This window comes from Python bivittatus, unplaced genomic scaffold (genome assembly GCF_059951505.1).
Source record: "Python bivittatus isolate LINGU-HERP-01145 unplaced genomic scaffold, Pbiv_v1 ctg000970_np1212, whole genome shotgun sequence".
In the NCBI taxonomy this organism is placed as follows: domain Eukaryota; kingdom Metazoa; phylum Chordata; class Lepidosauria; order Squamata; family Pythonidae; genus Python; species Python bivittatus.
The window spans coordinates 1,693,953-1,721,644 of record NW_028277121.1 but is presented as its reverse complement, the minus strand read 5'-3'; the positions used below and the strand labels follow the sequence as shown (position 1 = coordinate 1,721,644).

Sequence of the window (27,692 nt, the reverse complement as noted above, 5' to 3'; positions counted from 1 at the left end):
AGCAAGCTGTACATAAAAGGTCCCCAAAATTATAACTCCCTAGAATTCCTACTAATCTGCCTATGCTTACCTACCTATATACCCTAATTTGGGATCCCAAAGGGCTTTCTTATTCATTTGAGAAAAGGAAACTTCATACCGGTCATTTGGAAGCTTGCAGTCCTGTTTATGTAGTAGTCTCACTTAAAACGACCATTCTAGTCCTGCTCTTCAGACAGAGCTCTGCAAGGGCGCTTAATGGCACGCACAGCTTCAGCACGATCAAGCAGACTTTCTACTCTCTACCAAGGATGGACAGGAGCCACATAACCAAGCCCACCGAAACGTCTTCTCAGTCCACTGAGCATGTGCACAAACATGCCTGGTTGAGGGAAGCGGAATTAAGAGAAAGATACTTATAACATGGTTGTGGGAACCCAGCTGCAATTAAACACTGAAATTTTTCCCACCAAGGCTAAAAACAAGGAGACACTCTTTTAGTTCTAAATGTACAGAACAAAGTTTATCGGTAGACGCTAATTACATTATGTACAATTTGTTTTCCTGAAACTTAAAAAAATAGCATCATTACATTCGATCATGCATAGAAATGTCAAAACGCTATTAATTCAGGAAGTGATTTTTTTCATACTAAGCCAACGCTGACACATTTTGGTCTCCACACATGATTTGTGCCACTGCTTTTTATCACAGGGTTGAAAATCTATGTTCACAGAGCCAAATGCACTTTGCATCACTAAGAAGTCTTTGCTTCAGGCCAAAGACTTCTCAGGAAGAAACTCCAGTATATTGATAAAAGTGCATAAAATATTTAAGCTTCTTTTGCAAGCTTACCACTGATGTTTCGATTACAGGGAACTGCCCTGCATGTGTACATCTGTCACATGGCTACAGCCCTCTGGTTGTGATTTCCTTCTACTGAGGTTTATAGTTTCAATGCTGCACAAAAGCACCACCTCACCCTATCAGGCGCCTGTTCATACATCAAGTATGGAGCACGTAGTGTGAATCCATGTGTAAACTAGCCCCATTTATCCATTTAGCTTTAGAGTACATCTTCTTCTGACTTCTATTTCGGGGGGGGGGGGAGCCCTTTTAAGCCAATTAGCTTGAGGCCTGCCAAGTTGAAGCATCTGCAGTTTGGATCTCAACTTCTTCAAACCTCCCACAGTGCACTACATTTAATGCCTAGACTATGACTTCTCTTCTTCAGATTACCCAAAACAGCTGCTGCATTCAGTATAATCGTGATATTCCCCAGGAGGAGGAAATTTCATACCGTCAGGCTGCATCTGCCATTTGCAAGCTGTACCAATTATAAATGTATTCAACATTCAAGATGAGATCCAAACTGTTACTTGAGATGCTGTTTGGTGCCATTTTTGTATTATTTAAATCTTTTTTTAAACACTGGATGTGTTCAGTTATCAGGCACTACTTTCAACATACCACTCAGTTTCAAACCCAATGCAATATTGTGAGAAGTGCAAGTCCAAAGTCATCCCGAGGGTGTGGAACTAGCATTTATTACATACCTTTATATAGAATAACGTTCCTCAATCTAGTGTTCTCCAGATGTGCTACACAAATCCCACCCTGGCTGGGAATCCTTGGACTGGAAGTCCAACACACTTGGAGGGCACCCAATTGGGGGAAGGATGCTGTACAGTCTCAACGTGAGCTAGAACACGTGGAAAGTTCTTCCCCATGTTCCTTCTGGCATCTCTCAAAAAATAATATCCAGCATAACACGAAAGAAAATACAATGGGGATTTAGAACAAGCTAAGCCACGCAACAAATGATTTACACATTTCAGCTTTTGGTATCACAAAGTTAACAGTTGGAAGACTGGCGTGCAGGTAAAGACACATGACTGGGATCCTTGAGAGGGAGACCCCAAATCTTCAGCCCACCCATTAAATTAACCCAAGTGCTGGCGCCCAACCCATCATTCTGGCACGGTTCCAGTACCTGCAGCTTCTATGCACATGGTTAGGGGGATCTCCAAAATCTGTCCTGATCATCTGGGTGAAAGCTATAGGCTTTGTGAGCACAGCTCCAAGATCATAATGCTAATGTAAAACATGAGCCACAGGTTGGGAGTGATCATCTCAAACCATCTGGAGGACACTAGAATGGGAAACGTTGCAGTCACCAAGTTCAGACAAGGAAAAAAACAGATAAAAGGCTACAGAACCTGAATTCCTCAATTTGACTCTAGGGGCAATGCAGTCTTCAAAGGAACACAGGGGGATCTCTTAAGGAATCCTTATTAATAGGAACGATTGTGCAAACCAGATTAAAAACACTTGAAATAGGGCAGCAAATATATAGGATGTATTTTCAAAAACAGACATTTCAATAACTTATTTAAAGTGTCTAGTTGCAAATGTTCTACAGATTCATATGTTAAGAGGCAGTAAGCAATTGTCCTAGGTAGCCAGTTCCAAGAAAGCCATCAATGGTCTGGGAAAAACCAATCAACATGAAAATCAGGGAACTTAAAAGGTGTGATGTTTTGAGATCTCTGAAGTTTCAGATGCTGCTCCATCCTCAAAGAAGCTGATCCAGAGAAGAGATCTGAAGAAGTTGATTCCATGAAGACTACAATATTTCCAGATCTACATGCCGTACTTCAGGATTCAGTTTCTGAAATGAAATTAATTATGTTCTACTGTTTATTTTACTTAAAAAATATTGTACATTTATTACAAGCAATGAAGTTTACAATTAAGCCAAGGGCTGAATATGGTCTCAGGAAATCCTGACTCGAGAGGTTTGCTCAGAACTTTTCTTGCTCATTTGGCTTAGCCATGATCAACCCCTTCACAAAGTTAAATGGTATAACCACAGGTAGTCTTCGCTTAATGACCATTTAACTGTGATGGAATGGTGTTATGAAGGCCACGCTCGGGAAGATAAGCGTTTCCTCAGCCCCCAGGAGGAGCGTGGGAAGTTTCAGAAGATGAGACTGGCACCACCCTAAGGAATTCACGGTGTTGTGGCTTGCTGGCTTGGGAACTTAGATTCAGTCTGGAGAGATTCTGTCTTGAGGTGGAAGCTAATAAACGCAACAGAACTGTATCTGCACTGTCTCGTGGAGTTCTTTGGGCTGAACCTGACATCAATCTCTCCAGACTGAATCTAAGTTCCCAAGCCAGCAAGCCACAACACCATGAATTCCTTAGGTGCCAGTTTCATCTTCTTAACCTTCCCATGCTCCTGCTGGGGACTGAGGAAACACTTATCTCCCCGAGCGTGGCCTTCATAACACCATTCCATCACATTAACAATGGTTCAAAGTTATGACAGCCTTGGAAAAAGTGCTTAATGACTTATACTCGCACTAATGACTGTCACAAACCATCGCTTCACCCCTGCAGCCATGTGATCGTGATTTGTGACTTTTTACAATGATCATTAAGCGAATCACGTGGTCGGTAAGCAAATTCTGGCAAAAAGCATCCATTGGGGAAGCTGAATTCACTTAACAACCACGTGATTTGCTTAACGACCATCATAAAAATGGTAGTAAAATTGAGTCTGGTCACATGGTGACTCATTTAACAACCACCATGCTTAACAACCAATTTTCCGGTCCCTATTGTGATCATTAAGTGAAGACTACCTGTACATACACTATTGAGAGCATTTTGGAGAAAGGATCAATTATATACCAATACAAAATGCATTCATTATTTTTTATACTCTCCCCTTCATCCATCCTCCAAGGAGCTCACAGTAGCGCACATATTCCATGCACAACTGTTATACTTTCTACAACTGTAAGGTCTATTAGCCTGAGAGGCTAGAACTGACCCAACAACACAGAATGAGCTTCATAGCTGACAACATCTAAACCCAGTTCTAGTACAATAATCCATTCACTGTTCCTTGTGAGCCCTCATCTAGCGATCCAGAGAAGTAGATACAGACACAAAGAGGTACGAAAGTATATGATATTCTTTGTAATACATCGCAGGAACGGTACAAGACAATTTCCCAATACATTATACCACAAAGCATGCATGCCATCTGGCGACAAGATAAAGCAAACTAGTTCATAGCTTAACACAAAATTTTGCCTTCTTTTTTTTCCTAAAATATGCCTACTGTCTTATTGGAGCCCCAAAAGAGATTTCTCAGTCCAACGTGACTATCAAACATGCATTTATCTACTCATACATTTGTTTGGCCAGCCAGCCAATACTTACCTTGAGATCCTTTTCAAGCCGGTCTACTTCCGCTCCTAAAGTATCAATTATATTTTCCCCATGTTTAAGCATGAAAGCCTCTAAATCTTCAAGAGTTTTCACCTGCTGGATCTCCTGCCGCAAGATAAAGTGTAAAAGGTTAGAAAGAAGGAACTATAAAACCCAATTATTGCCTAGCAAAGAAAATTTTTATTTCTTAACTATTTAAACTACTCTCCAGTCTTTCTCTCATATGAGCTACTGAAGCAACGTTAGTTGGTATGATAATACACTGGGATTGATACGATGTGCAAATCTATGGGGCTGAACGCAATCTAGACACCTTATCTACAAAATTAATATCTAGAACCCCAAACACTTTTCCCCCCTTTTTCAAGTAAAGTGCAAAGATCAACTTTTATTTTGGCAGGCAATGCCTGCTATAGACTTTAGAATCTGTACAGATTTGGGTTTTAAATACAAGTTACAAAGACTCCTGGTCATATTATGGAAATCAACTCTTAGATGTTACCATGTCTTCTTCTAAAGTTCAAATATGGCAACTGTAAACAACATATGATAGCAAGAGCTGAAGTCACATGCCAGAACTAAATATACAACGCCTGATTCTGCTGAAGGCTCCCATTTTTATAGCTTATTTTGAGACGAAAATTAGGTATACAATTAGCTATCCCCTCATGGAAATCAGATGTGCTTAATTTTTGATAGAGTATGCTCTAGAGAGCCAGTCTGGTATAGTGGTTAAGGCATCAGGCTAGAAACCAGGAGACCCTGAGTTCTAGTCCCGCCTTAGGCACGAAGCCAGCTGGGTGACTTTGGTCCGGTCACTCTCTCCCAGCCCTGGGAAGGAGGCAAGGACAAACCACTTCTGAAATCTTGCCAAAAAGACTGCAGGGACATGTCCAAGCAGTCGCCAGGAGTCAACAATGACTCAAAGGTGCAAGCAACAACATGCTCTGGATGCTGGGGATCCTGAGCATCCAAAATGTGTAACTACTATAGACTCATACACTGGGAGTAACACCCATTGAGCTCTGCTGGGCTCCACTCTAGGTCAAAGAGACCAGTGACCCACAGTGGATGCTATGGTTTTAAAAAAAGTTTTATTTGCTATTCTAACAGGGCATGGCACAGACCAAGGACAATAACTATTTCTGAAACAGAAAAGCAGTTCTGAAGGATACCCAAGCTATAACTTGGGGTCATTATTTGTCATACTAGCTCCTAAAATAAAAATGCTGAAATCTGGTAAGAATTATTCATTTATGGTATCAGATCATCACAGCACTGAGTTTCTATAATACTACATAAATGTATAGGTGATTCTATAATGCAGCAGTGTCAAACCTGTAGATATTATTTTACCAGACTTCTGGAAAGAAAGTAAAAAGTTCAGGTTGTAGTAATATATACCATAACTTTTGCATTTGTTTTGTGACAACAGAAATGGTCCTGAACCCTGGAAGTCTGCTCCATAAGCTGTAAACTGACAGCTGCGCTACTATATCTAAGCATCTGCCAGAAAAACTAGAATTTAAGAGTTATACAGTCATCAGAATTAAGTAATAATGTTTTATGTCATCTACTGCACAAAGGTGAGGGATGTGTTTCTCCATGAGTAAGAAAAACCTTTTCATGTAGACTGGGGAAAGGGATAAGCGGAACCCTTCTTTACTGGCATGGTAGCTTCCTATGGAAAGTTCTGTTCACTGATATAGCCCAACGTGCAGTTCCCATTATAGCCTGAATTTGTGCAGCTGAAGAAAAGATTGACCACTTGAAAATCTTCTCAAAACTGCCCACCTGTTTTCTGTTCTTTGATTTCATTTTTTTTCACCACTAAGAATGTTTATGAACATTCTAAGGCAAGACAGTAGTTAACCTTTCATGCTCACGTTGAGATGAACTCTAAAGAAACATTGCCATTTCAAGCTTCTTTGTCCTTTTACTTGCTTATAAAAAACACTCTCTATCCCACTATTCAGTTTGAAGATCCACCAGCCTAATTTATAGAAACATGAGAGGAACTGCACATATAATGTGTGACTACAGAAAAAAAAAGTCAGTGCACTTGAATGCAAGAAACACACTGTCGAAAGCAACGCATTGACTTAACATACTTGTAGCAGCTGCTCAATGTCTTGCTTTTCCAGGTAAGACCGAGTAACTACCCGTCCATCAAAGTCTACTTCTGCTTTGAATCTCACTTTGTTCATTCCCATATCTGTAGCTTTAACATCATGGATTGCTCTAAGAGAAATATTAGGAGGGTGAGAGGAAGCAAAAAGACAACTGGCCATTAGGAGTTTTCAATCCAAAAAAGAAAACGTTGGCAGGATAAGAATTCTCCCTTCTCCCCCTTAAAACCTCCCCTCCACGTTTTCAACGTGCTGCTCCAGCTGTATCTGGTCTTGTGATGGAATGTTGTTATGAAGGCCACGCTCAGGGAGATAAGCATTTCCTTAGCACCCAGAAGGAGCGTGGAAAGTTTAAAAAGGATGAGACTGGCACCACCCTAAGGAATTCACGGTGTTGTGGCTTGCTGGCTTGGGAACTTAAGTTCAGTCTGGAGATTTCTGTCTTGAGGTAGAAGCTAATAAACACAACATAACTGTATTGCACTGTCTCCTGGAGTTCTTTGGGCTGGACCCGACAGGTCTGTTATTACTATCCCACAGTTGGGCAACCTAGGTCTTCAACCAAGTCCTCTTACCGCACAACAGGGTCACACTCCAGTAACTCAGTCAGCCTCTGAAGTCGGTCAGGCTGGATGGATCGGCCCAAGAGGGCTTCTGTGTTAGTGTAGATGAGGAACGCCGATACAGCTCCCAACAAAGTCCCCACGCCCAGAGAGCCCAAACTGTCATAGTAGGGGTTACCTAGAAAGAACAGGCACCCAATGAACATCCCAAGCGGAAATTCTTCAGTATCTCTTTCATATTCTGCTATTGGGAGATACACTGCTAAGGAATCCCATGCCTTGTTTTTCCTAAAAAACCCTGCAAGCATATCCAGGAAAAAAAATGACATCAGCGTAATTGTGTGCCATTTTACTGACTAATGCATTTATTTATTAAGCTGTGTGCTTTCTGGACTAGAATCTTCTTTGGTGAAGCTGGAAACACTACCCTGAGAAAGTGCAAGGATTTACCATGCATGGAGACAAACACCTGCATCCTGATTTGGGGCTTGGAATTGCAACTCTCAGAACCCCCAGCCAGCCCCATCTTGGCAGCCCCAAACATCTGGAGAGCACCAAGCTGGGGAATGCCAGCCTAAGACATCCTCCAGGGAGCGAGGGGATGGAACAGTGCTCAAAGCCAAAAGAAATATTGTTACAGTTGGGTTTTGAGACATTATTTCACAATTATCTGGAGATTTCATTTAGTCCAAAGACCTTCTCAAGGAGGAAGCCAGCTTGGAGAAGGCAGACAGGCAAACCTCGTAGTGGAGGCATTAGAAAGGATTTTATAAACAGTGAGTCAGATGGAATTGACATGGAGAAAGTGATGATGAAGGCAGACCAATATAAGCTCCAAAGTGGAGGAGCTTTTGGGGACCAGCCTTTCAGTATGGCCAATAAAGGGGCTCTCCTTCCATTGCTTTTACCTGAAGGCAAGGTTGCTGCCAGGCCAAGGAAACCCTCTGGGCATAAGGTTCCCAACAGAATCAGTATCCCAGCATTGCTGGAAGGAACATTCCTGCTTCTCTGACTCAACTGTCTCCACTTCCTGCATAACAGGGCACATGCGGAGACTGCTACTAATAGTGTCCAGGGAAAACTTCCAAGAACCCTATTAAAAAAATCACCTGATATAACTGACTGAAGCGTAATGAAAAAAACCCTTCCAGCTGCTGTGTTTACAGGGGTTTTATAAGATTTCATGGAGCAGCATTCAGACATGCAAAATGAAACTTTCAGAGCAGGATCCTAGTTCAAGTCAAGAGTTAGCTTCGTCCCAGAATACCCTACTTTCCTTGGTACATACATTTGCCACAGACTCGGATTCTTTCATCCGCACTGTGAAATGGTACCCAGAAAAAGGGATTGACTGGATCTCTGTATACCACTGAGTTCATTTTAAGCGCTCAACAAAACAGGAACTATAAATGGCCAAACTGACTTGTCTGATCAGGGAAGGAACAATAACTACTTTTACAAAAGACTGGAAACCCTTTATGGAAGGGTTTTTGCTGAAAAGGGACAACAATCAATTGATGATCTCAGGATTTACTGATTAAAAAAGGTTGTTTATGGGAAGAAGGGAACCATGATATGTAACTTGGGAGGGCAGAGATGGTAATAATGATGTTTGTAACTGCTGCAAAGAAGTTTGGAAGTTGCTTCTTTAGATATTTTATTTTTCTTTCTCCTTTTTTCTTCTCTTTCCTTGATTTTCACTGTTTCTCCCTTTTTCTTTTATCTTTTCATATCTTTTTCTTTTTTCTAATCTTTTCTTTACATTTCTGTAGTTTTTAATCCTGCATAACACTTTTTCTCAATAAAAATTATATATTAAAAAAAAAACTAAACAGAAACTATAATTGATTCTGCTAACCACCGAAACTGATTCCAGTTTATTACCATATAAGAAAATTCAGCCTGGCTTATTCATACCACCTTTCCTTTAATACAAGCACTCACCTGTTATGGAGGTCAGCCCCATACAAGTAGCAGCTAGCATCACGCCTAGAACTGCTGCTGTGTCTTCTAACAACACAACATTTGTACTGGGATCACAGGCCTGAATAACTGAACATTAAGAAGAAATTATCACATTGATACAATTTCAGAGAGCTGTATGCAGGCTAATATAGTTATATAAATGCCAACTCTCACAGTTTATTAATGCTGAATTGTAATTTTCATAATAATCATTTCCTTCTTAGCAATACATTTCAAGAAACAGTAGAGAAAAATTAGGGATGATATTATTATTATTATTGTTGTTATTATTATTACTACTACTACTACTACTAGTATCATTATTATTCAAATGCATAAAAAATTGTTGTGGCTGCCCTGTGACAGATGAGCCAATTCATGCCATATTAAAACATACATACCATAGTGGTAGAATGATAATCCTTTGGCCCGAGCACTCCTTCGAATTTCGTTGATAGCTACAAGAAGAGTAGCTGGAACAGTATCAACAGAATTATTTCACCACACAGATTAAAAAAAAAATACAGAAAAGTTACCAATTAAAATGGGAATTCTGGAATTCTTATCAACCATAAAGTATATTAATAGACACTAGGTACAAGCTCTGAAATGATTAAAATATTGTTATTTCACTGAAAGGGAGGTTCTTCTCTTTTCCCCAAACAACTTGATTTTAAAATGAGATGTCTGTCTTAAATTTTCTAAAATTATAGTAAAGGAAGCACAATAGTTTTTCCGCCTAATCATCCCTTCACTCCTTGGAGTGGTGGGGACTAGTCTCAATCCAAGGTCAATAAAATATTCATTAATAAAGAACCAGAACTCCTTATTCTACAGGGCTTCCGTGCAGATGTATAGGAATCCAAAGTCCAGCTCAGACGCATCCTGATGACCTGCACCCAAGACTATTAAACTGACATCTACAAGGATTGAATATCTTCCAATGGGACTCTTGGTGAAACTGAAGGTGGCAATGAAGGTTGCCCATGAATTTGGGCTTCTTTCTTTCTCACGCCATTCCCAGGAACTGCTGTTTGCTGCTGAAATCTATGTCTTTCAAGTGATGTTTGCTGATTTCAGATAAACTAAAACTGGCTGGGCATTTCTTTGCATCAACAGGTGACTTTTTCTTTCATCCACAGCCCCAACTGCCAAATCACAGGCTCTTTCTGTTTTGTTCCTAATTTACCCAGTTTCAAAAGCAGCTTGTTATACAAGCCTGCAAAGCTACACTGGAGAACTCAAGCTGGAAGTGTACTGCAACTCATAAAATTAGCTGGATTAGATCCCAGCGAATCCTTTTTCTTGCCAATGTCTTGCTTTATAAATCAAGCTTAGCGCAGTTATAAGCACTGTATTTAGATGCCGCCTGGCAAAATAAACCTCTAGTGGATGAACCACACTGACTTTGTTAGTAGTTTCACACAGCAGACTTCAACTAGACCAAGTACTGCAGCATGATGCTGCGTAGGACTTAAGCCGCTCGGCTCCATTTCTCCTCCTCGGACTTCCATCATTCCACGACCACTTATTATTCTCAAGCTTTCAATGGCCTGCTTGGAGGCTAATTCTAAGGATTTTCTCACTATCGTTTTCTCTACTGGTATAAGCCTTGGATTTCTCCAAGGTTGCCAATTCCATTTTGGCCTCATAAGAAATTCCCCTCGCAGCTTAAACCTGGAAAAACAAGGGGGCCAATATCTCACATGTATGTACCAACTGACCATAACCTGGACTGGTAAAGCTTTTTGGTCCTGAGAGCTGCCCAAGTCATGGGCTGGGGTCAAGGGGTTCATGAGCCTCCTTCACACACAGTCATCCACCTCACCCCTTTCTTTTCCAGAAATTCACTGGCTTCCCTGACATCAACAGTCCATTTCCTACCGGCCAACAGATTATGCTAATCAACCAGCCTATGAGAAAAGTGATTTCATGAGTCTGCTTTCTTGAATCAGATCAATGATCAGTTGGAAGACACTGGAATATATTCTCATACAACCTTTTAATCCTTCTGGTTAGTTTTTTTGTTCATTCTTAGACATTAATCAATAGTATTCTGACAACCCATAAGGGCTGAATTCATCTAGAAAACAACTGCATACTGGAAAGGAATGACATATTTTTCTGCTAGGTAACATACCTCCTTCAGACACCAAAGATCCTGCTAAAATACAGTAAGCCTGAAAGTGACAGATAGGAGAAAGAAGTAAGGAAATTAGCTGGGTATAATAATAAGCTGCATAGGTCATACAGGTAACTTTCTGCATCTTGAGACTGGATTAAACTCTTTCCGCATATTTTTACATTCTGGCCAGCAAGCTTCAGAAATCTAAAGAGGCACTCTGCTCTCCAACAAGAATTATTCTCCAACAAGAATTATTTTGGGGGAAATAGTTAATAATGGCTTCCAAGTTCTGATGGTCAGTCGTAACATTACAAACACAAACATTATTATATTACATTCAAGATCAAGAAGAACTTTAGTATTTTCCCTCTCTTCTTCTGAAAGAAATTGAGTCTGCCTTAGATTACAATCTCTTCATGGATCTGGCCCAAAGATTTAATCTGGGATTCTGGGGGAGAAACAAGGGAGAACAAATGACAACATGCGCAGGCTGATGCTATCACACAAATGCTGCAACTCACACACTAGCTAATGGGGCTGCTGAGGGCCACCCCTCGCTTTCCTTCAAACTACAGTAAGGTGCTGAACCTCAATGAGAGAAAGGTAAGGGTACTACATCAATGCCCCAGCCTTTATATTTCCCCACAGAATAAAACATTCAGCTATTCCTTGTATATTTACACGCTAACAGTGAAAAAGTGAAAATGTGTTTTACATACATGGAAAATGTTAACATGTTTTGCTGTTCTACAACATAAGGACTTTATTTATTTGCTAGATTTACACACTACCAAACAGAATGTGTGTGTGTGCACACACACACGCACACCTAAATATGCATATATGAAAACAGATCTGAAAGGTATTGCAGTGGTTAAGGTGCTGGACTAGGAGCAGGGACACTTAAGACAAGGAAGTCGGTTAGGTGATTTTGGGCCAGTCTCTCTCTTTAAGCTCTAAACTGGGAAGCTGAAAATCACTATCTCCCTTCCTGTGCTGGATCAGAACGGTAGTTTATGGTCCATAACCTTTAATAAAGAGGTCTTTATCCCACAGCAGCTTGATTCAGGCTGACAATGAATGGATGAATGAATGTGTGTGTGTGTCTATCTAATTGTGTGTGTGTGTGTGTGTGTGTGTGTGTGTGAGAGAGAGAGAGAGAGAGAGAGAGAGAAAGACTTAATGATATAATACATTTGTTTATCATTATGCAAAATGCCATCAATTAAAAATAACGTCCATAATGAGAAATCACTGGCAAAACCTGTGACCTCTAGGTTTTGCCAGATTATAAACATTCCTCACCAATGAATATGGTGTTTGAGGAATGTTGGAGCCTGAAAGATCAAAATCTCTTCTGTGTATAAAATGTTGAGCATTCATCTATAAACAGAGAAAAAGCTCCACAGACTTCCTTGCCTTATTATAGTCTTTGAGATTAAAAAAAAAAAAATCAGACAATTTCATGACTATCACACATTACCATCCAGCTAGAACCACCGGTTACAATTCAACTTACCCAAAGAAGAGATTCTATTGGCTGAGGATTGAGTAAACCTATAATCCCATGATACCACGATAGCCCTGCTCCCATCATGAAAATCCCAACGCCGCTAATCAGGGACGCAATGTAGCGCATGTTTGTGAAGCCATACCTGGAGGGAGGGAGAGGAAAAAAAACATCGCTTTGACACAGGAAGGAGAATGGAATCTCAGAAAGCAGAGTCTGAGAACCCCTTCTGGCTGGGGAGCTGCGCCTTTCCTCTGTATCCTGGCCACTCAGGTGACCCACAGCCCTCGGGCAGGGCGCCGAGGAAGGATTCTCAAGATTGGCTATGCAAGATTCAGCGGAGCAGAAGACAGCACAACTGGCGTCTCGTTTGGAAGTCAATTGGACTGAACAAGGGACAGGCATTAAAAGCAAATCTGGTCTCAGAAAATGGGTTCTTTATTCATGCAATTTTACACACAGCAAAGCTTTCCTAATCCTGCTTTAGCTTCATCAGATTAGGCATCTGCCTATAATTTACACCACACTTTGAGATGATGTTTTCACTCCTGCATGGATTTAATGAGCAGCAGTACCATAAATGGTACATAAACGGAAAGCTCCAATAAATGAATTCTTTTTATGCAGAGATGGGGAATATTCCAGGGAGCCAAGCGAGAGGACAGTGCTACAGACCCTCATATATCCCCAAACGTATCCATGAAACTTTGCTTTACAGCTTGGGATTCTAAACAGGCATCACAGCATGTGGGGAAGGAAAGTTAATCTTCCATCTTCAGTTATGATTATCTTTGGATAAGTGTCCAGAAGGGTCCATTTTAAAAAGTAACTATTATTGTAGGGAAAAGATCATGGTGAGGAGAGGATTGAGAACTTGCTGTTTGCCACAGATTGTCTTAAAGCACCAAGAACCGCCCACTTTACTTTCTCGAACTGCTAGTTATTTTATTGAATCTGAGCTTCAGCTAAATGTCCACAAGATAAACACAGAAGGCAGATTTGGGCTTTTAAAAGGTGATGGCCAATTGAACAAAACAACAATTTCAGAATGAGAGGAAAAAGAAAAGGGTTCAAACTTCTTACGGATGGCTTTGATCTGGTATCCTCACAGACTGACTGATTCCCAATGCAAGCAAGGCCTGTATGTGAAAAGAAAATGGGGCAGAGACCTCCAAATTATTCAGCGTCTTGTATTTCAGTTTGCTGCAAACAAAAATATGTCAATTCAATGTTTAATTTTAGAAAGTTTCACTGAAGCAAAGCAATTGCATTAATGTCTGCCAATTTCTAGCAGTCATGCAGATGCCATACCCACATCGCACCTTATTTTGAAAAACAGTCAAAATCTCAAAAAAATCACCAAATTACCATACGATTTGGGGCAGGAATACTAAGTTAGCCATAATATCACAAGACTCTGGGCAAAGATTTAATTTTAAGGTCCTCAAGATAGCATCAGGGAGGATTGTGGGTGCTATCATTCTTCCTGATGCAGGGTTACCAAAGCATTTTGTGACACGCTGCCATTTCAGACTCCGATCTCCCAAAATTACATACTTCCTCTTGCTTTTTTTCCCTGCTTCATCAGCACATCATACCACTTTGCCTACCAATGAAACTTAGAGGCAAATCTCAAGCCAGCATATCTGCTGTCTATAAATACAATAAAGAATATCGTGTGGAACGTAGAATAGAGCTGCAGTCCAAAGATGCAGTTCTACCTTTGCTGGACCCTCGTAAGTGATCTATATACATCTTTGCCTCACACTTTTCAGTTTATACCATGCCAAGCTCAGCTGGTGTAAAAATGAAAAGTCCTGGTGATGAAGATGAAGGTGATGATACCTAGTTGGGTCATGAAACGTCTGAAAGCAGGCAACCAAGCTCAGAGAGCACCAAGGACTCCACAGTGCAACCCTGAGCTACAGAGATTCTCTTCTATTGAAAAGTCCAAAAGTCTGGAAGTAAATCACTCACTGCATCATATCAACTATCTGAGAAATACAAAATTGCAACTCATACTTACTTGATTGCAAGTATCTGCTAAGGAATGTATGGCTTCAGAGAACATGCTTGCAGAACCTGTGTAAACCCAAGCAAGAAGCTTGAAGAAAAAATTCAAGCCATTTCTGTGGAAGGAGGGGGAAAAAATCATCACAAGGAGACAACAACACACTCACAATTTTTTCAAGATTCCACAAAACTTAAATACACATTGCAATCCTCGCTCTCAGATTTACAAATGATGAATCGGATTGACGAGCTATCCAAGATATTCAGAAGGCCGTGCAGATGGGGGGTGGGGACAAGTGTGAGAAGCACCAGGATCTTGATTGGGTCCAGTGGTCCAAAGCCTCCGAACCAGAATTAGAGACTGGAAATATGCTGCAGCTTCCATTTCCCTCCCCAGTGCAAATTCCCTTCTATTTTCCATAGTTTATCCAAGTTTGGCATTACGTCTGCATCAGTCTGAACCAGATAACCACAAGACTGGTTTCAAAATCAGGTCAAAAGAAAAGAAATCTGGGCAGCATTGTGACAACACTATGTGTGGGAAAGAACAAAATTGTATGTGAGAAGGAAACACAAAATGCGCTAGCCAACAGCTGTTCCTGATTTCCAAAATTCTTGTGTTCAGAAATTGGGAAGCCTCTGTCTGCACTGGATCTTTCTCTGATTTATAATCATAAGATATCAAGCATGTGTGGACTGTACCCTGAGAGCACCGTCTTAATTAATAACATGAAAGTTATTAATGGTCCAATAATAGCAAATGGTCCAATAATTTGCAGAAAATACACCTGTCCTCAATTCTTTGGTGCTTTCTGGTCCCTTTTACTTACATATAAATATTGCCTTAGGATCTTGCTTCTAGGCTTTGTTTGTAAAGTAAAATTCTGCTTTCCAATACAGAATTACACAATATGTCACAACACAATAAAAACAGTCTGAACCTATATAGGATTACGCTTTTCCGTATCTATGTTTAAGAGGCATACACCTGAAGAAAAAAAGAAAACTTACATGCAAATAGCAACCATCACCACTTTTCCTGGTCCACTCAGAAATATAGCTGATGCGCGGGAGCGTGGCTGAATTAAAGACATAAGCATGTAGTTTAAAATAAACTACATGCTTCTCTGTATGTATTTTACAAACAATGCAATGTTATACAAATATGATTTCAGATATTGCCTATTTTAAGCAAGAGTGGGTGAACAAGTGTGTATTGATTAGCAATTAAAATAAAATCCACCAGATCTATATCTGAAAAAAAATGGTTCTGAAGAAGCAGCAGCCAACATCTTAGAAGAGGCATTCTTTCTTACAAGGAACAGATCTTCTAAGACAGATCCTGCCAACTCAACCAAACAAAGATGGAGAATCTATGATTCTCCCTGACCGCCAACAATGAATTCTCCGTGCCTATACTGCTATCAGGTTTTTAATAAATCAGACTAGAAGATGAATTGGTTAACAGGCATAGTAGCGGTGATTTATAATGGGCGAGGTCCAGCTATTTACAACCCTGGAAGGAAACTCTGCTAGATCTTTCTTTCCACCACACACAAGCTTATCATTCCACGCAAAACAAAGGGAAAGGAACCACAGCAAATGGAGAAATGTCCATAATGAATAACTGTACTTCTGCTGAAAGAGGATGAGAGCTGAACTCAAGATCAGTCCAAAAGACTGGGCACTACACACTCAGTTGGAAAAAGAGATCAAATAAAACACTGCTTAATTTGGATAAGACTACATGTGGTCCTACTTGCAAAACCCCGAGAAGTCCTCCCTGCTTTTCCCTGCAGCCCAGATAGTCAATCATCTACATGCAGATCATGATCTCACACAGGCATGTGTGGCCACTGCCTTGCATCAAATGCAGCAAAAGCTGAAAAGGCTGCCCGTCTGATACACACCCTCAATTCAGAGCCCAGACCTGCATTTAGCAATTGAGATCATTTCAACTGAAAGTAATCCACCTTGCCCTCAGCTAGAGAGATAATTATTCTGGGAATTTTGAAACTAGAACTGCGGGAGATGACTTTTGCCAAGCAGGGAAAGAAAAAGCAGGGGTGATTATTTGGACACAGAAAATAAATTTCACACTAATTCTCAGTAGAAACAAAAATAATCCAGGGTGCACACATCATTGCTTGCACTTAGAAATGGGCCATAAATAGGCTCTAACAACCAATGTATAAAAATATTTTTTTCACCTTAGTTTCTCCTTGGAAATTTCTGTATTCCTTCAACAACTTCTGGCTTCTAAATAATTCTGTAAAAACCACAGAAATATGGAAGAATTAATAACAACAACTGCTGCTCCTTTGGTCAAGTAAACTGGAAATCAAAATCTTTGCTGAAGTGAAAAGCGACCATCCAGTCAAAGCATAAACATCTTCAATGAAGGAGAACCAAGCATTTGTGTAGCAGAGTTCTACAGTTCTTACAGTGTTTAATCAAATCCCCTGCATCCTTCCGCCTGCGGCTTTAGACTTGGGGTTATAAGAGCAAGTCTGGCATCAAAAAAATTGAAGAAAGTTGTCATGACTCCCTTGAATCTGTTCCAAACTAAATATTCCTAATTGTTTAAGGCTTTCCTTCTTTGTGTTACAGCCCTGTGTCCACCCGAGGCTCTTTGTTCTGGATGCACTCTACTATATTACGGTCCCTTTTGAACTTTTTGGCACAGAATAGCTCACAATCCTTCAGATGTAGCCAGACCAGGGCAGAATACAAAAGAACTATTATTTCTACTTGGATATCACCCAACTGATTCTAAGAGGCCTATAGTTAATGACATGAAATACAAATTCAGGACACTCATAATTACCTAACATCATCTTAATCCAACCCAACCCAACCCGCCCCCCCAAAAGCAATTGTTTCCAATTAAGTGGCATCTTCTGCACTAAAGGCTCTTTGGAAGAGCACTGTTTTTATAGTCTTCTGAAGACAGGGAGGGGCCAACCTGGCTTTTGGGGAGAGGCTATTCCAGAGGGTGCATGCTATGGCCAAGGAAGCTTGCTGTTGAGTTCCCACCCACTTTATCTTCTGATCTATAGCATGCACTCTTGGCCTGAACATACTAAACAGGCAGATTGTACCTGGAACAGCTGGTACTTAAGGTAACAAGGTTCCAAGTCACTGAGAGCTTTCTAGATAATAGCCAGCACCTTAAATTGGATCTGAAAGCCTACTGGTAACCAGTGCAGCTGCTGCAAAATACTGATATTCCACTAAACCAGTTCTTTCTGGTCAGGACATGGGTCACTGCATTCTGTGCCAGCTGCGGTTCTGAATCACCGTCAAGGATAGTCCTATAGCAGCAATCTGAGAGATAAGGGTATGAGATAGGGTAGCTGGTGCCTGCTAATCCAGGAAAGGCTGCAACTGGTACACCGGGCAAAGCTGGACAAAAGCTTTCCTGGCTTGGCCTACACTTGCTGAGCTAGCAGGAGCAGTGAGTCCATACCTGTTCCTTCAGGGGGTACCTTTTCCAGAGCTGAAGATGGAATTATCTTAAAACTAAAAAACTTCTCAATCGACAGTAGTTCCATTTTGGGATTTGTCCTGAACCTGTTCCATCCCATGCAGTCCCTCACAGCCTTCAAGCACCAGATCAAGACCTCCACAGCACTTCCAATATGGCCCAGGGTAGAAATGTAAAAATTGGTATCCTCAGCATACTAATGATACCACACCCCAAACTGGATATTATTTTCTCCTAATGCAACTTACAATTGCCTTGATGGCTCTGAACTTCTGATCTCGGACAACCTGATCTTTTTTCACATGTACTATTGCCAATAAAACTTCACCAATTCTTATAGTTATGCCTTAGTTATTTTACATCAATGCAAAATGTTGCATTTATCTCCACTGAGTTTCATCTTGTTGGTTGAGGCTCCATATGCCAACCTGCTAAGATCATTTTGAGCAACCTTTCCTAACCGAGATCCCCTCCAAATCTGTGGACTTCCAGAAGTCTCCAACCAGCATGATCATCTGGGGGCAGTGCCCATATTGAGGAAAGCAGCTTTTCAATCTTGATTCTGTCTTTCATGGATCTAGTTATCCTCCCCAGCTTCATATCATCTACAGATTTGGTAAGCAATCTCTTTACAACCTCCTTCAAGCTGTTCATCTAAAAATAAAGTGATTCTTTCCACAAGAAATACATTTGGTAAATAGTTCACAGTCAAAATCAGTATCAGGTTTTCTGCATCCTACAACACATAGAAACATGTTTTAAAACCATACATGTTACATTCTTCATGATGGCAACACAAGACTAATTTCAGTCCAAGAGACAGAATCATAATAAAAACACAATTAAATATACTACAGTGGTACCTCGGGTCACGAACGCTTCTGTTCACGACCAATTCAGGTCACGAACAGCACCGTTCGCAAAATGTTGCCTCCGTTCGCGAACGCTGGATCGGGTGACGAACAGGATCCACGGCCATTTTCCCTCCCGTGACACGTGGTTGTGGCTTCCTGTAGGGAGGGGGACTCTCCCTCCAAGCAATAACCGCCTCCCCACCCGCCTTCCTGTCCTCCACGCCAGAAATCGCGTCAAGCAAGGTTAGCGTTCTCTCTCTTCGTACTGTACTTTGTGTCATATTTTTGTGGTTTAAAAAAAAAAATACATATGGTTCGGAACGGATTAACCATAATTACATTGAACCTTATGAGGAAGTTTGATTCGGGACGCAATCAAAATCGGTTGACGACCAGATTCGGAGGGGTCAGAACGGATTAACCATATTTACATTGAACCTTATGGGAAAATTTGATTTGGGTCGCGACCAGTCGCGGAACGAATTAAGTTCGTGAACCAGGGTACCACTGTACTAGATTTCCCTCACAATCAAAATTTTTAAGCACTTCCAGAAGCATCCACTTACTTTCCATGTATTCTCTTTCAGCTTCTTTGCGCCTTTTTCTCTCTCGAGCAAGAGCCTCTGGACTTCCCCAGACTTCGAGAGACCTGTTTTACGTAGTGGAGGGGAAAAAAGCCAAATAAATATTTATTTTCATGGATACAGCAGATGCTTTATGAAATAATATACTGGTCAATAATAGACTTGCCAACACTTTAGACTATGAAAAATGGGGATATGTGACATGCTCTCTGGAAATTTCAAATACCTGGATGTGGAAATATGACATTAACCAAGCTAATGAAAAGGGAAGAGCCTGCTAATCCTGAAAGAAAAATGTAGTCTGTCTGTCTGTCTTTTACAGTCGTAGACCAGTATAAGAAATTTTTAGTCTTTCTGAATCAAGCTTATTATGATTAAAGCAAGCCTTCTCCAACTATCCAGACGTCTTAAATGGTATCTCTCAGAATGTTGGGAGTTGTAAGGCAATGTATCTGGATCACAGCAGATTTAACACAATTAATCCTTCATCATTCCCCCTTGGATACCTTAATCAACAAAGCAAGAATGTACCTATCCACTACAACAAATGCACAATCTGCTGTGTCACAACATGAGCCGTGCTTTCTCGTAATTGCGCCACTTTGAAAAAAAAAGCAAGAAAAGCATTGCTTATATGGCTTATCTGAAGTTTCTGGCAATTTTTTTGTTTCCTCTCTATAGTATTCTTGCCTAACCTGGTGACTGGTTAGAGGATTGGGAAAACACAAATTAAACACTGCCCCATTCCCACTAAGCCACAAGTGAAAACAACAGGTCAACACCCTGGATTCCAAACTCTGGTTTCATTGCCTGAAGAAACCGCAATTAACTGACCGTGTTTGTATATCATACTAAGTCAGATCCAATTAACCATTTGGTTAGCAAAATGTGTGAAATCTACAGGAAAGCATTAGAAATTAAATCTCTATTTAAGATAACCTTTCAAAGATGCTCTTACTTAGCTTCCACCTCTGATCTCAAAAACACAGTGAAAGCTTCTGAATCATCATGAGGGCTTCGCCGTTTGATTTTTCTAAGCTGGTCAAGATCACTGTTGAAGGACAGAAAAGAATTCTTGAAAGGAGAAAAACAAAGATATTTACTGAAAATAAAGATGGTCAAAGTTCATCACCTGGGATGTGCATCCATTTTACAGGATCCCAATTACGACAAGCCGGTTACTATTCTATTACGAAAGGGCCGTTGTCCAAGTACTTTGCAATTTATTGGGACATTTTAAAAAATATTTTGACCAAACCATGAAGAGTGCAGTAATGCTCATGGTGTCGCTTTAGAGAGAGAGGTTAAAATATAATTGTACTTATAGCTGCTGTGAAGAACATCGGAAGCCACTTCTTTATGTCTTTATATCTTTCTTTATATCTTGCTCTTTTTTCTCTTTTTTCTATTTTCTTTCTTTACTGTACCTTTAGCTTTTTGTTTTTTTTGTTTTCACTTTTTCTGTTCCAATTTAGTTTGTTGTAATTCTTATTACTGTTCTTAATTTTACACACACACACACACATATATATGTATGTATGTATGTATGTATGAAAGAAATCCTGCTCAACTTGCCAAATTGCATTACCCAGTTCACTTCTTTAACACTGATGTTTCTACGCTACTCTACTCCAAATGGCTCTGAACAGTGTTAAATGGAAAACGAGGGTTAAAAACAACTCAGCAGTGATAACTAATATACATTACAATAGCACTAACTAGTAGAGACAGAACCTAAAAAAACTGACATCCCCCAAATCCTCTCTCCCCGAGTCTAGTTTTTTACTTCTTTACAGACACTCACTAGGGAGGAAACAACATACGAGGGCAACTTTTTTCTGAGAAGGCCCCGCTACAGAACCTCTGTAGCTGGAACTTCATCGGAAATGGGAGTCTCTCCCCCAAATCTTACATACTGGACAGATTCACCTGGCAGCACTAATAACTCTTCAGTTCCCACCCAGATTTCCTTTCCACCCTCACCACATCAGGTTTTAGCACTTGGTTCCTCCCTCCTCCTTTCACAATCTTGAAAAGAGCAGGCATATGCTGAGAAAACTGCAGCCAAGCCCAGACGTTCATTATTCCCCAAGGCCTCTAGGCCAACCAGAGTTGCGGAAATGAAGATGAAGTCAAAATTGTAGTTTTGCTCTGCAACGCATGCCCAATTTCTTCTACAAACTAAGTGCATGAAAGGAAAAGCTACACTAATGTCTACTACGACTAAAAGAAACAACCTTGGAGCATGGGACTGGGGAGAGAAAGAGAAAAAGAAATGGGAATCAAGCGATTTCAGAAAACTTTTTGTCTAAGGCCTTCTGAGCCCTTTCAGCACCACTGGTACTGTATCAGGAAACTACTGCATTATACAAATGAAGCATTGATGGGATCAGGACAGACCGGTGCCAGGATATTAGGCAACAAGAAGACGTCCGTATACAAGTTCTAAATTATGATTACCTGTCGCAGGTCTGAAAGCTCCAGGAAGACAGTAGCTTGTTAAACAAATATGGGTTTTCAGGAAACCCCGTTTAGATTTTCTATGTCAGGATTACATCTGAACAATGTTCTCTTTTAGTGGTGCAGCTCTTTATACTTGGCAACTTCAGTCTGGCAACTTCCTGAACTGACAAATAATAGCAACCCTGAGATGAAAATCTGGTCATCTCTTGTTTGTGGTGTTTTTCATCATCCATTGGTACTTGTAAAGCTGTGACTTTGAGAAACACATCAGGAAGAATTTCATTCAAATTTAAAAACTGACAGATGATCATACCTGGACTTAAGGCAAAATTCACTTATTGCTCTGACGCCAGTGATGAAGTTATTCTTTGTGTACTTTGGTCCATATTCCCTCTTTTTAAGCACAGCTTTCACTTGAAAAGAGAGGGGGGAAAGCATTACATTCACTTTCTGAAGTCATTAAAGGGTCTCTGTAGCTTGGAAGACACCAATGCAAAAGAGCTGTACATATTTACCTACTGGACTGAACCCACCAAAATTTATTCTAATTTGTCACAGAAATTAAATGTGACCAAGCTGTTGCTTGAAAAGTGAATGACAAACCAAAAGCATACTCTCAGTCAGTAGAGAAGCGGGAATGATAGGTTATTATCAATTGAGAATGGAATTGATTTAAGAATAAATGGAATTTATTAAGAGAATGGAATTATTTAAGAATAAGTAGGATTCTAGTCTGACCCTTGTTGGTAAATACAGATAATTCTGCTGTTTGGATCCTCCCACGGGTAGCTAAGCATACCAGAAATGATTTGCTTAACATGTCTTCTGAACCAAAACATCCTGGTTTTTTACTCCCAATCAAGCCATGCTTTATAAGAGTAAGCCCTTACATATACTCATGGCTTGTTTGCAAGTTATATGTCAGAACCCTAGGTTCAGATGACACAACGTATTTCAGCAATGCTATCTCTGGTTTGTTTAGTAAGAACTGTCCAACAAAAACAGAAAGTTTGCATTAGTCCATAGTTTGCTTACTAAGCCAGGACTTTTCAGAATCTTTGTTTATTTTCTTGTACACTCACAGCTATAGGCTGCACTGTTCTGAAATTAATTCACCTTTATCAAGTTTAAGGTTTTTACAATGTATTGATTCTTTTTTCTTTTAATTAAATACATACAATGTTTCCATGTAGACTGTTGAAGGAATGGGTATTTAAACTGAATAGCCTGGCAAAATAAATTACACCCAAAATAAAAACCATCATATTCCGTTATAATTCAATGGCACATGCAAGTTATTTGAAGACATTGCCCTATCCAACAAAAAGCTTTATATAGCAAGTCTTCTGAAGAGGAATGTTTAACTGATACACCAAAGGATTTAAGCAGACATGCCTCCACAAATGAAAGCCAATGAATCTGAGCAGGAGTGACAATGGGGTAGCACATTTTCCCCTTAAGCATAACAGGAGACAATCCCAAAACAAGCTTGCTGTTTTGAGCAGCAACTATGCTTTTGCTAGGCGTCTTCGGTAGTTTTATCAAAAATATTCTAAGACAAGCTTAAACACTTGTGCATGTTCACGGGAGGACGTCAATTACCTTTAACTTGAATTGGCTGCTGTGGGAAAGGAATTTGATTGATAGCATCTCGGACTGGAAAAATAAAAGAAATATTCATAATGTTGTGCTTGCGTCATTATAAGAATAAAACAGAAAGACACGGGGATAACATTATTTGGTAAATGGAGTGGACAAGGCAGAAGGCAATTTCAAATCTTCTACATAAATCTTCCAATGATGTCTTTTCCCCCCACAGCCTCTCTATTCCACAATTCCAATTTTTACTGGTTCTCACCATTTCCCACCAAAGAATCCCTTTATATTGTAAGGACACAACAAAAGAAACTAGGATCTCCCCTCTTATGAATAGATTGTGCTATTCTGCCCATATATGCAACGGCCATCAGTCTTAGCATCAGAAAGAAATGAAATGAGAATTTTTCCAGCTCTGAAATATTCTGCTGCATTTTAGGGCACTATTCACCCCAAGCTAAGCACTAGAGAGCACCACTGATTTCACTACACTAGGAGTAAAGCGAATCACAGATACATGGTCATACATCTTTAATTACCACATCACAGCAATGTATTAAGTTAGGACCTCAATAACTAAGTTGATATACTGTTGTTTTATGCACTAGAGTTGGACACCTGCCATATGTCTGCTACCAGTAAATTGAAATTAATTCTACTGAAACCAAAGGCATTAGGATTTGTCTTCTGAATGCAAGAGCGTGGCAAGAAAATCTGTCTTTGTTAATAACAAGCATGATCCATGGCATGAATTAGTTAAAATCAAACAATCTCTCTCTCTCTTTTAAGGCAAGAATTAATTTCTCCTTGAATTTACAGAAAATAGAATAGACAGGACAAAAATATCACAATAATGGCTTTCCATTAAATAAGCTAAACAGAATAGACCTATAAATGTAGGAGTTTTTATTTGTCCCAATACAGAGTAGGAACTTTTTGGGCTAAACTTTGGAATGGAGAAGCACGTAATTCCCCTAAATCAGTGTTTTTCAAACTTGGCAACTTTAAGATGTTGGACTTCAACTCCCAGAATTCCCCAGACAGAATTCTGGGAGTTGAAGTCCATACATTTTAAAGTTGCCAAGTTTGAAAAACACTGCCCCAATAGAAAACCAGCACTTTCCAGCAAGCTGTCCTTGAAACTTGTTTGTAACCGCCTTGGTTACAAACAAGTTTCTTCTTTCCTTGAGGATCCCTTCAAATCAATGCACAACATAAGAATACTCAAACAGGTATGTAACAGCCAGTTGCTTTTTCATGAAAAATCAACCGATTTCATGAAAACAGCACATATACAAGCTATGTCACGCAATACTGTTTTTTAGATCTCCCCAATAAGACACTTAACCTTCAGAAACATAACTTAGGATTTAGTTGTGGCATTATCAATTTTATTTAAAGAGCAAAATAAAGATCTGATCTGAGCAAACTGTTCACTAGAAAACATAAGGGACCCAGAGAAATTCTGAAACAGCAGTGCCATCTCCCATCAAGGTAGGATGATTCAGTCACAATAAGAGAAATCTCTGGGTTTAAAGCTGGTAATTCTAAGCACTTCACTACAGCACTGCCATCAAAGAAATCTCTGGAGTGAATATTGACAACTATACTGACCCCTGAAATGCAGGATCTAAATGAAATGAACATACCAGTTGCTGTTTTCTGTGTACTACCTTCTGAGGCTGAAGAAATTGCATCTTGTGTTCTTGTGCTGTTCTTCTGATCAGTAGAGGAATAAACTCTTACTTGACTTGAGGGATGAGGCAGACGGCTACCTGGTAGAATGGCCAAGAGACTTCCAGGTTTAAGGGGTACTTGCCACCCTGATGGAAACAGGAAAGTTGACAATAGTTTTAGAAGGCAGCAAAACACCTTGGGGAATACTAAAAACTGGGCGAGAAGACATCACACTGCTATGATTATTGAAATGTTTACTATATGGGTTTACCAAAGGACAATGGGAATGTTGTGGAGAACAGCTAAACAGTGGGAAAATAATTTACAAGAGATACAGAATTTTCCCCAAATGGGGCATTGGTCATCATTAAAACTGATACAGCACAAACAAAGCAGCAGTCCTGGACAAAGGAAATAAAGAGAAAGCTGGAGAGATACTGAAACCTTATGAAAAAGGGCTCCCAGTTTCTCTCATCTTTATTTCCTTACATTTGAAAACCAAAGGGATAACAAGGAAACTGATGTTCATGAACCTTCACACATTTCCCTCATTTCTGTTATGTTGAAAGGCTTTAGGCAGACATCCTGTCTCCCAAAGTGTCGAGGCCATAAAAGATATGGGAGAAAGTGACCCCAATCTGCATTCTAGGAAACAATAAAATTCAGAAGATCAAAGGGGGGTGCCCCGAACTCTGACTAGTAACCAACAGGTCATCAGGAAGATAAGTTTCCCCCAATAATAAGGAGGATCCAAAACTTATGCCAATTTCAGCCAATCATTTCTTAATTTCTGTACCTCTTTGTAAGAAACATGCATAAAATCTTCTTCTTTGGGTGTGACCGGGGCTCTTCTCTGTCTTAAGGGGAGACCCCAGCTGACTCTATTGGCCGGCTTTTAATAAAACTTTAAAATCTCAGCTGGTGTTTTCATGTCTGATCTTCTGCTGGACTGAATCCTAACTGGGGAGAGTCAGAAACTCTCAAATTTTGCTAACAGTACCAGGTAACATAGTTTTGGATCTTACACATAATTAGGAAATAAATGTTAACATTGCTGAACCATTCTGCAGCGTAACAAAACATTTCTCCAAAACTAGGTTTATTCGCTTCATTCTCACACTCCCCGAATCCCACTCCTCGTAAACAGTTCCTTTATTATGCTCGCTAACGGGATGCAGTAAAAGTAGCTTCCGTTTCAGAGAAAGGTTTGTGAATAACGAGTCATTAAGGCAGGACGTGTTCCTCAGCCGGGCACAGACGTCTTTAAAGAGAGCCCTCTCCTCTCCTCTCCTCTCCTCTCCTCTCCTCTCCTCTCCTCTCCTCTCCTTCCCTTTGCAGCTGCTGATGTACAAAAAAACGACCCGAAGCGGCTGTACTCGCAGGCTGAAATAAATCTGCGCCTGCAAAGCGCCGCGCCCCCGCTCTTCCCACAAAGCTCCGGAGCTGCAGCCCCGCCAGCAGCAAAACAGGAGCCGGATCGGACACCGGCCAAAATCCGTATTGACGCTGACGGGACACCGGAGCGCCGACCGACGGCGCCCCTCGGCGCCACGCCGCAACACGCGCGGCGAGGAAGACGCGCGGGGCCGAACTGACGCCTGCGGGGCTGGGCCCGGAGGCACGGCCCACCGCCGGGCCGCAGCCTGGCCACGAGGGGCCCCACTGATGGCCCCGGCGTCGGTCGCCGCGTCCTCCCGCTCCCCGGGGCCCTCCGGGCTCAGAGCGCCCCCCGGACCGACCGGGCCCCCGGGATCTGGGCTGGAGGGGAAGCAAAGCTGGACTCACCGGGGCAGGCCGGCAGGAACCGGCCGCGCCGCCGCAGCAGGCGGAGCTGGTACACGCAGCGCCACCCCCTCCGCTGGGCGGCCAGAGCCGGCAGCATCCTCCCGCGCTCGGGCTACCGGCGACAGAAAGGAGGGCGGCGGCGGCGAGCGCGGCTCACGGGCGACTCCGGGCCCGGCCGGCCCGCGGCAGCCGAGCGGCCGCCATCGTGCGAAGGCGGGGCCTCGGAAGCCGGATGTGGAGGAGCACGGGCCGCTCTGCCCTCTACCTATCTATGGTCTGCCTCGAGGGCGGCGAGCGCAGGGCGCCGGCGGCGAAGGGGGGACGTTCTCCTCCCGCGTCCGTCACTTCCCGTTCGCTGAGCGGAGGGCGGCAGTGACGTCACGGGAGAAACCATCCCCCGCGCTCTCGCCTCGCGGGAGCGCCCTTCCCCCCGCCCGCCGCCTGAAGTGGGGCGGCCCGTGTCACCTGCGTCCAGGTGGGAGCAGCTCGGCTCGGGCCCCGGCCCCGGCCCCGGGGACGAGGCGGGGCTGCAGCCCTGACGGGGAGAAGCCCCTGCGGAAGGCGGCGGGAAGCGCTCTCCGCGTTGCTGCGCGGAGCCGCCGGCTGAGCTCAGCCGGAGTCCCCGCGAACCAGCGCTGGCCCGGGGCGCCCGAGTGGGCGGGCCTCCCTCCGGCCCGTCCTAAGCGCGGGGTGCTCAGGCTGGCCTGGAGGCCGCCT

General features: G+C 41.6%; 1 protein-coding gene across 1 annotated transcript; it reads right to left on the bottom strand.

Moving 5' to 3' along the window:
- Positions 1 to 1,067: 1,067 nt before the first annotated feature.
- On the bottom strand, positions 1,068 to 27,226 carry SLC30A9 (solute carrier family 30 member 9). The gene is made up of 18 exons (XM_088131102.1): positions 26,976 to 27,226; positions 25,163 to 25,336; positions 23,520 to 23,573; positions 22,231 to 22,330; positions 20,413 to 20,505; positions 19,437 to 19,519; positions 16,740 to 16,798; positions 15,541 to 15,608; positions 14,543 to 14,645; positions 13,600 to 13,655; positions 12,526 to 12,661; positions 11,022 to 11,061; positions 9,283 to 9,354; positions 8,861 to 8,968; positions 6,929 to 7,094; positions 6,336 to 6,465; positions 4,216 to 4,329; positions 1,068 to 2,650 (listed from the first exon to the last, which is right to left on the bottom strand). Exons 1-18 carry the CDS (start codon positions 27,070 to 27,072, stop codon positions 2,606 to 2,608), a joined length of 1,698 nt encoding a protein of 565 aa, XP_087987228.1. The 5' UTR covers positions 27,073 to 27,226; the 3' UTR covers positions 1,068 to 2,605.
- Positions 27,227 to 27,692: the final 466 nt, after the last annotated feature.

Bases quoted from the DNA above. Each gene is read 5' to 3' on its own strand.
- SLC30A9 (XM_088131102.1), bottom strand. From the start codon at position 27,072: ATGCTGCCGGCTCTGGCCGCCCAGCGGAGGGGGTGGCGCTGCGTGTAC. The intron at 12,662-13,599 runs GTAAGAAGTTTG...CCCTCCCTCCAG, and splicing joins ATACCAGATCAAAGCCATCC to GTATGGCTTCACAAACATGC. The intron at 6,466-6,928 runs GTAAGAGGACTT...TATTTCTCTTAG, and splicing joins GAGTGTGACCCTGTTGTGCG to AGCAATCCATGATGTTAAAG.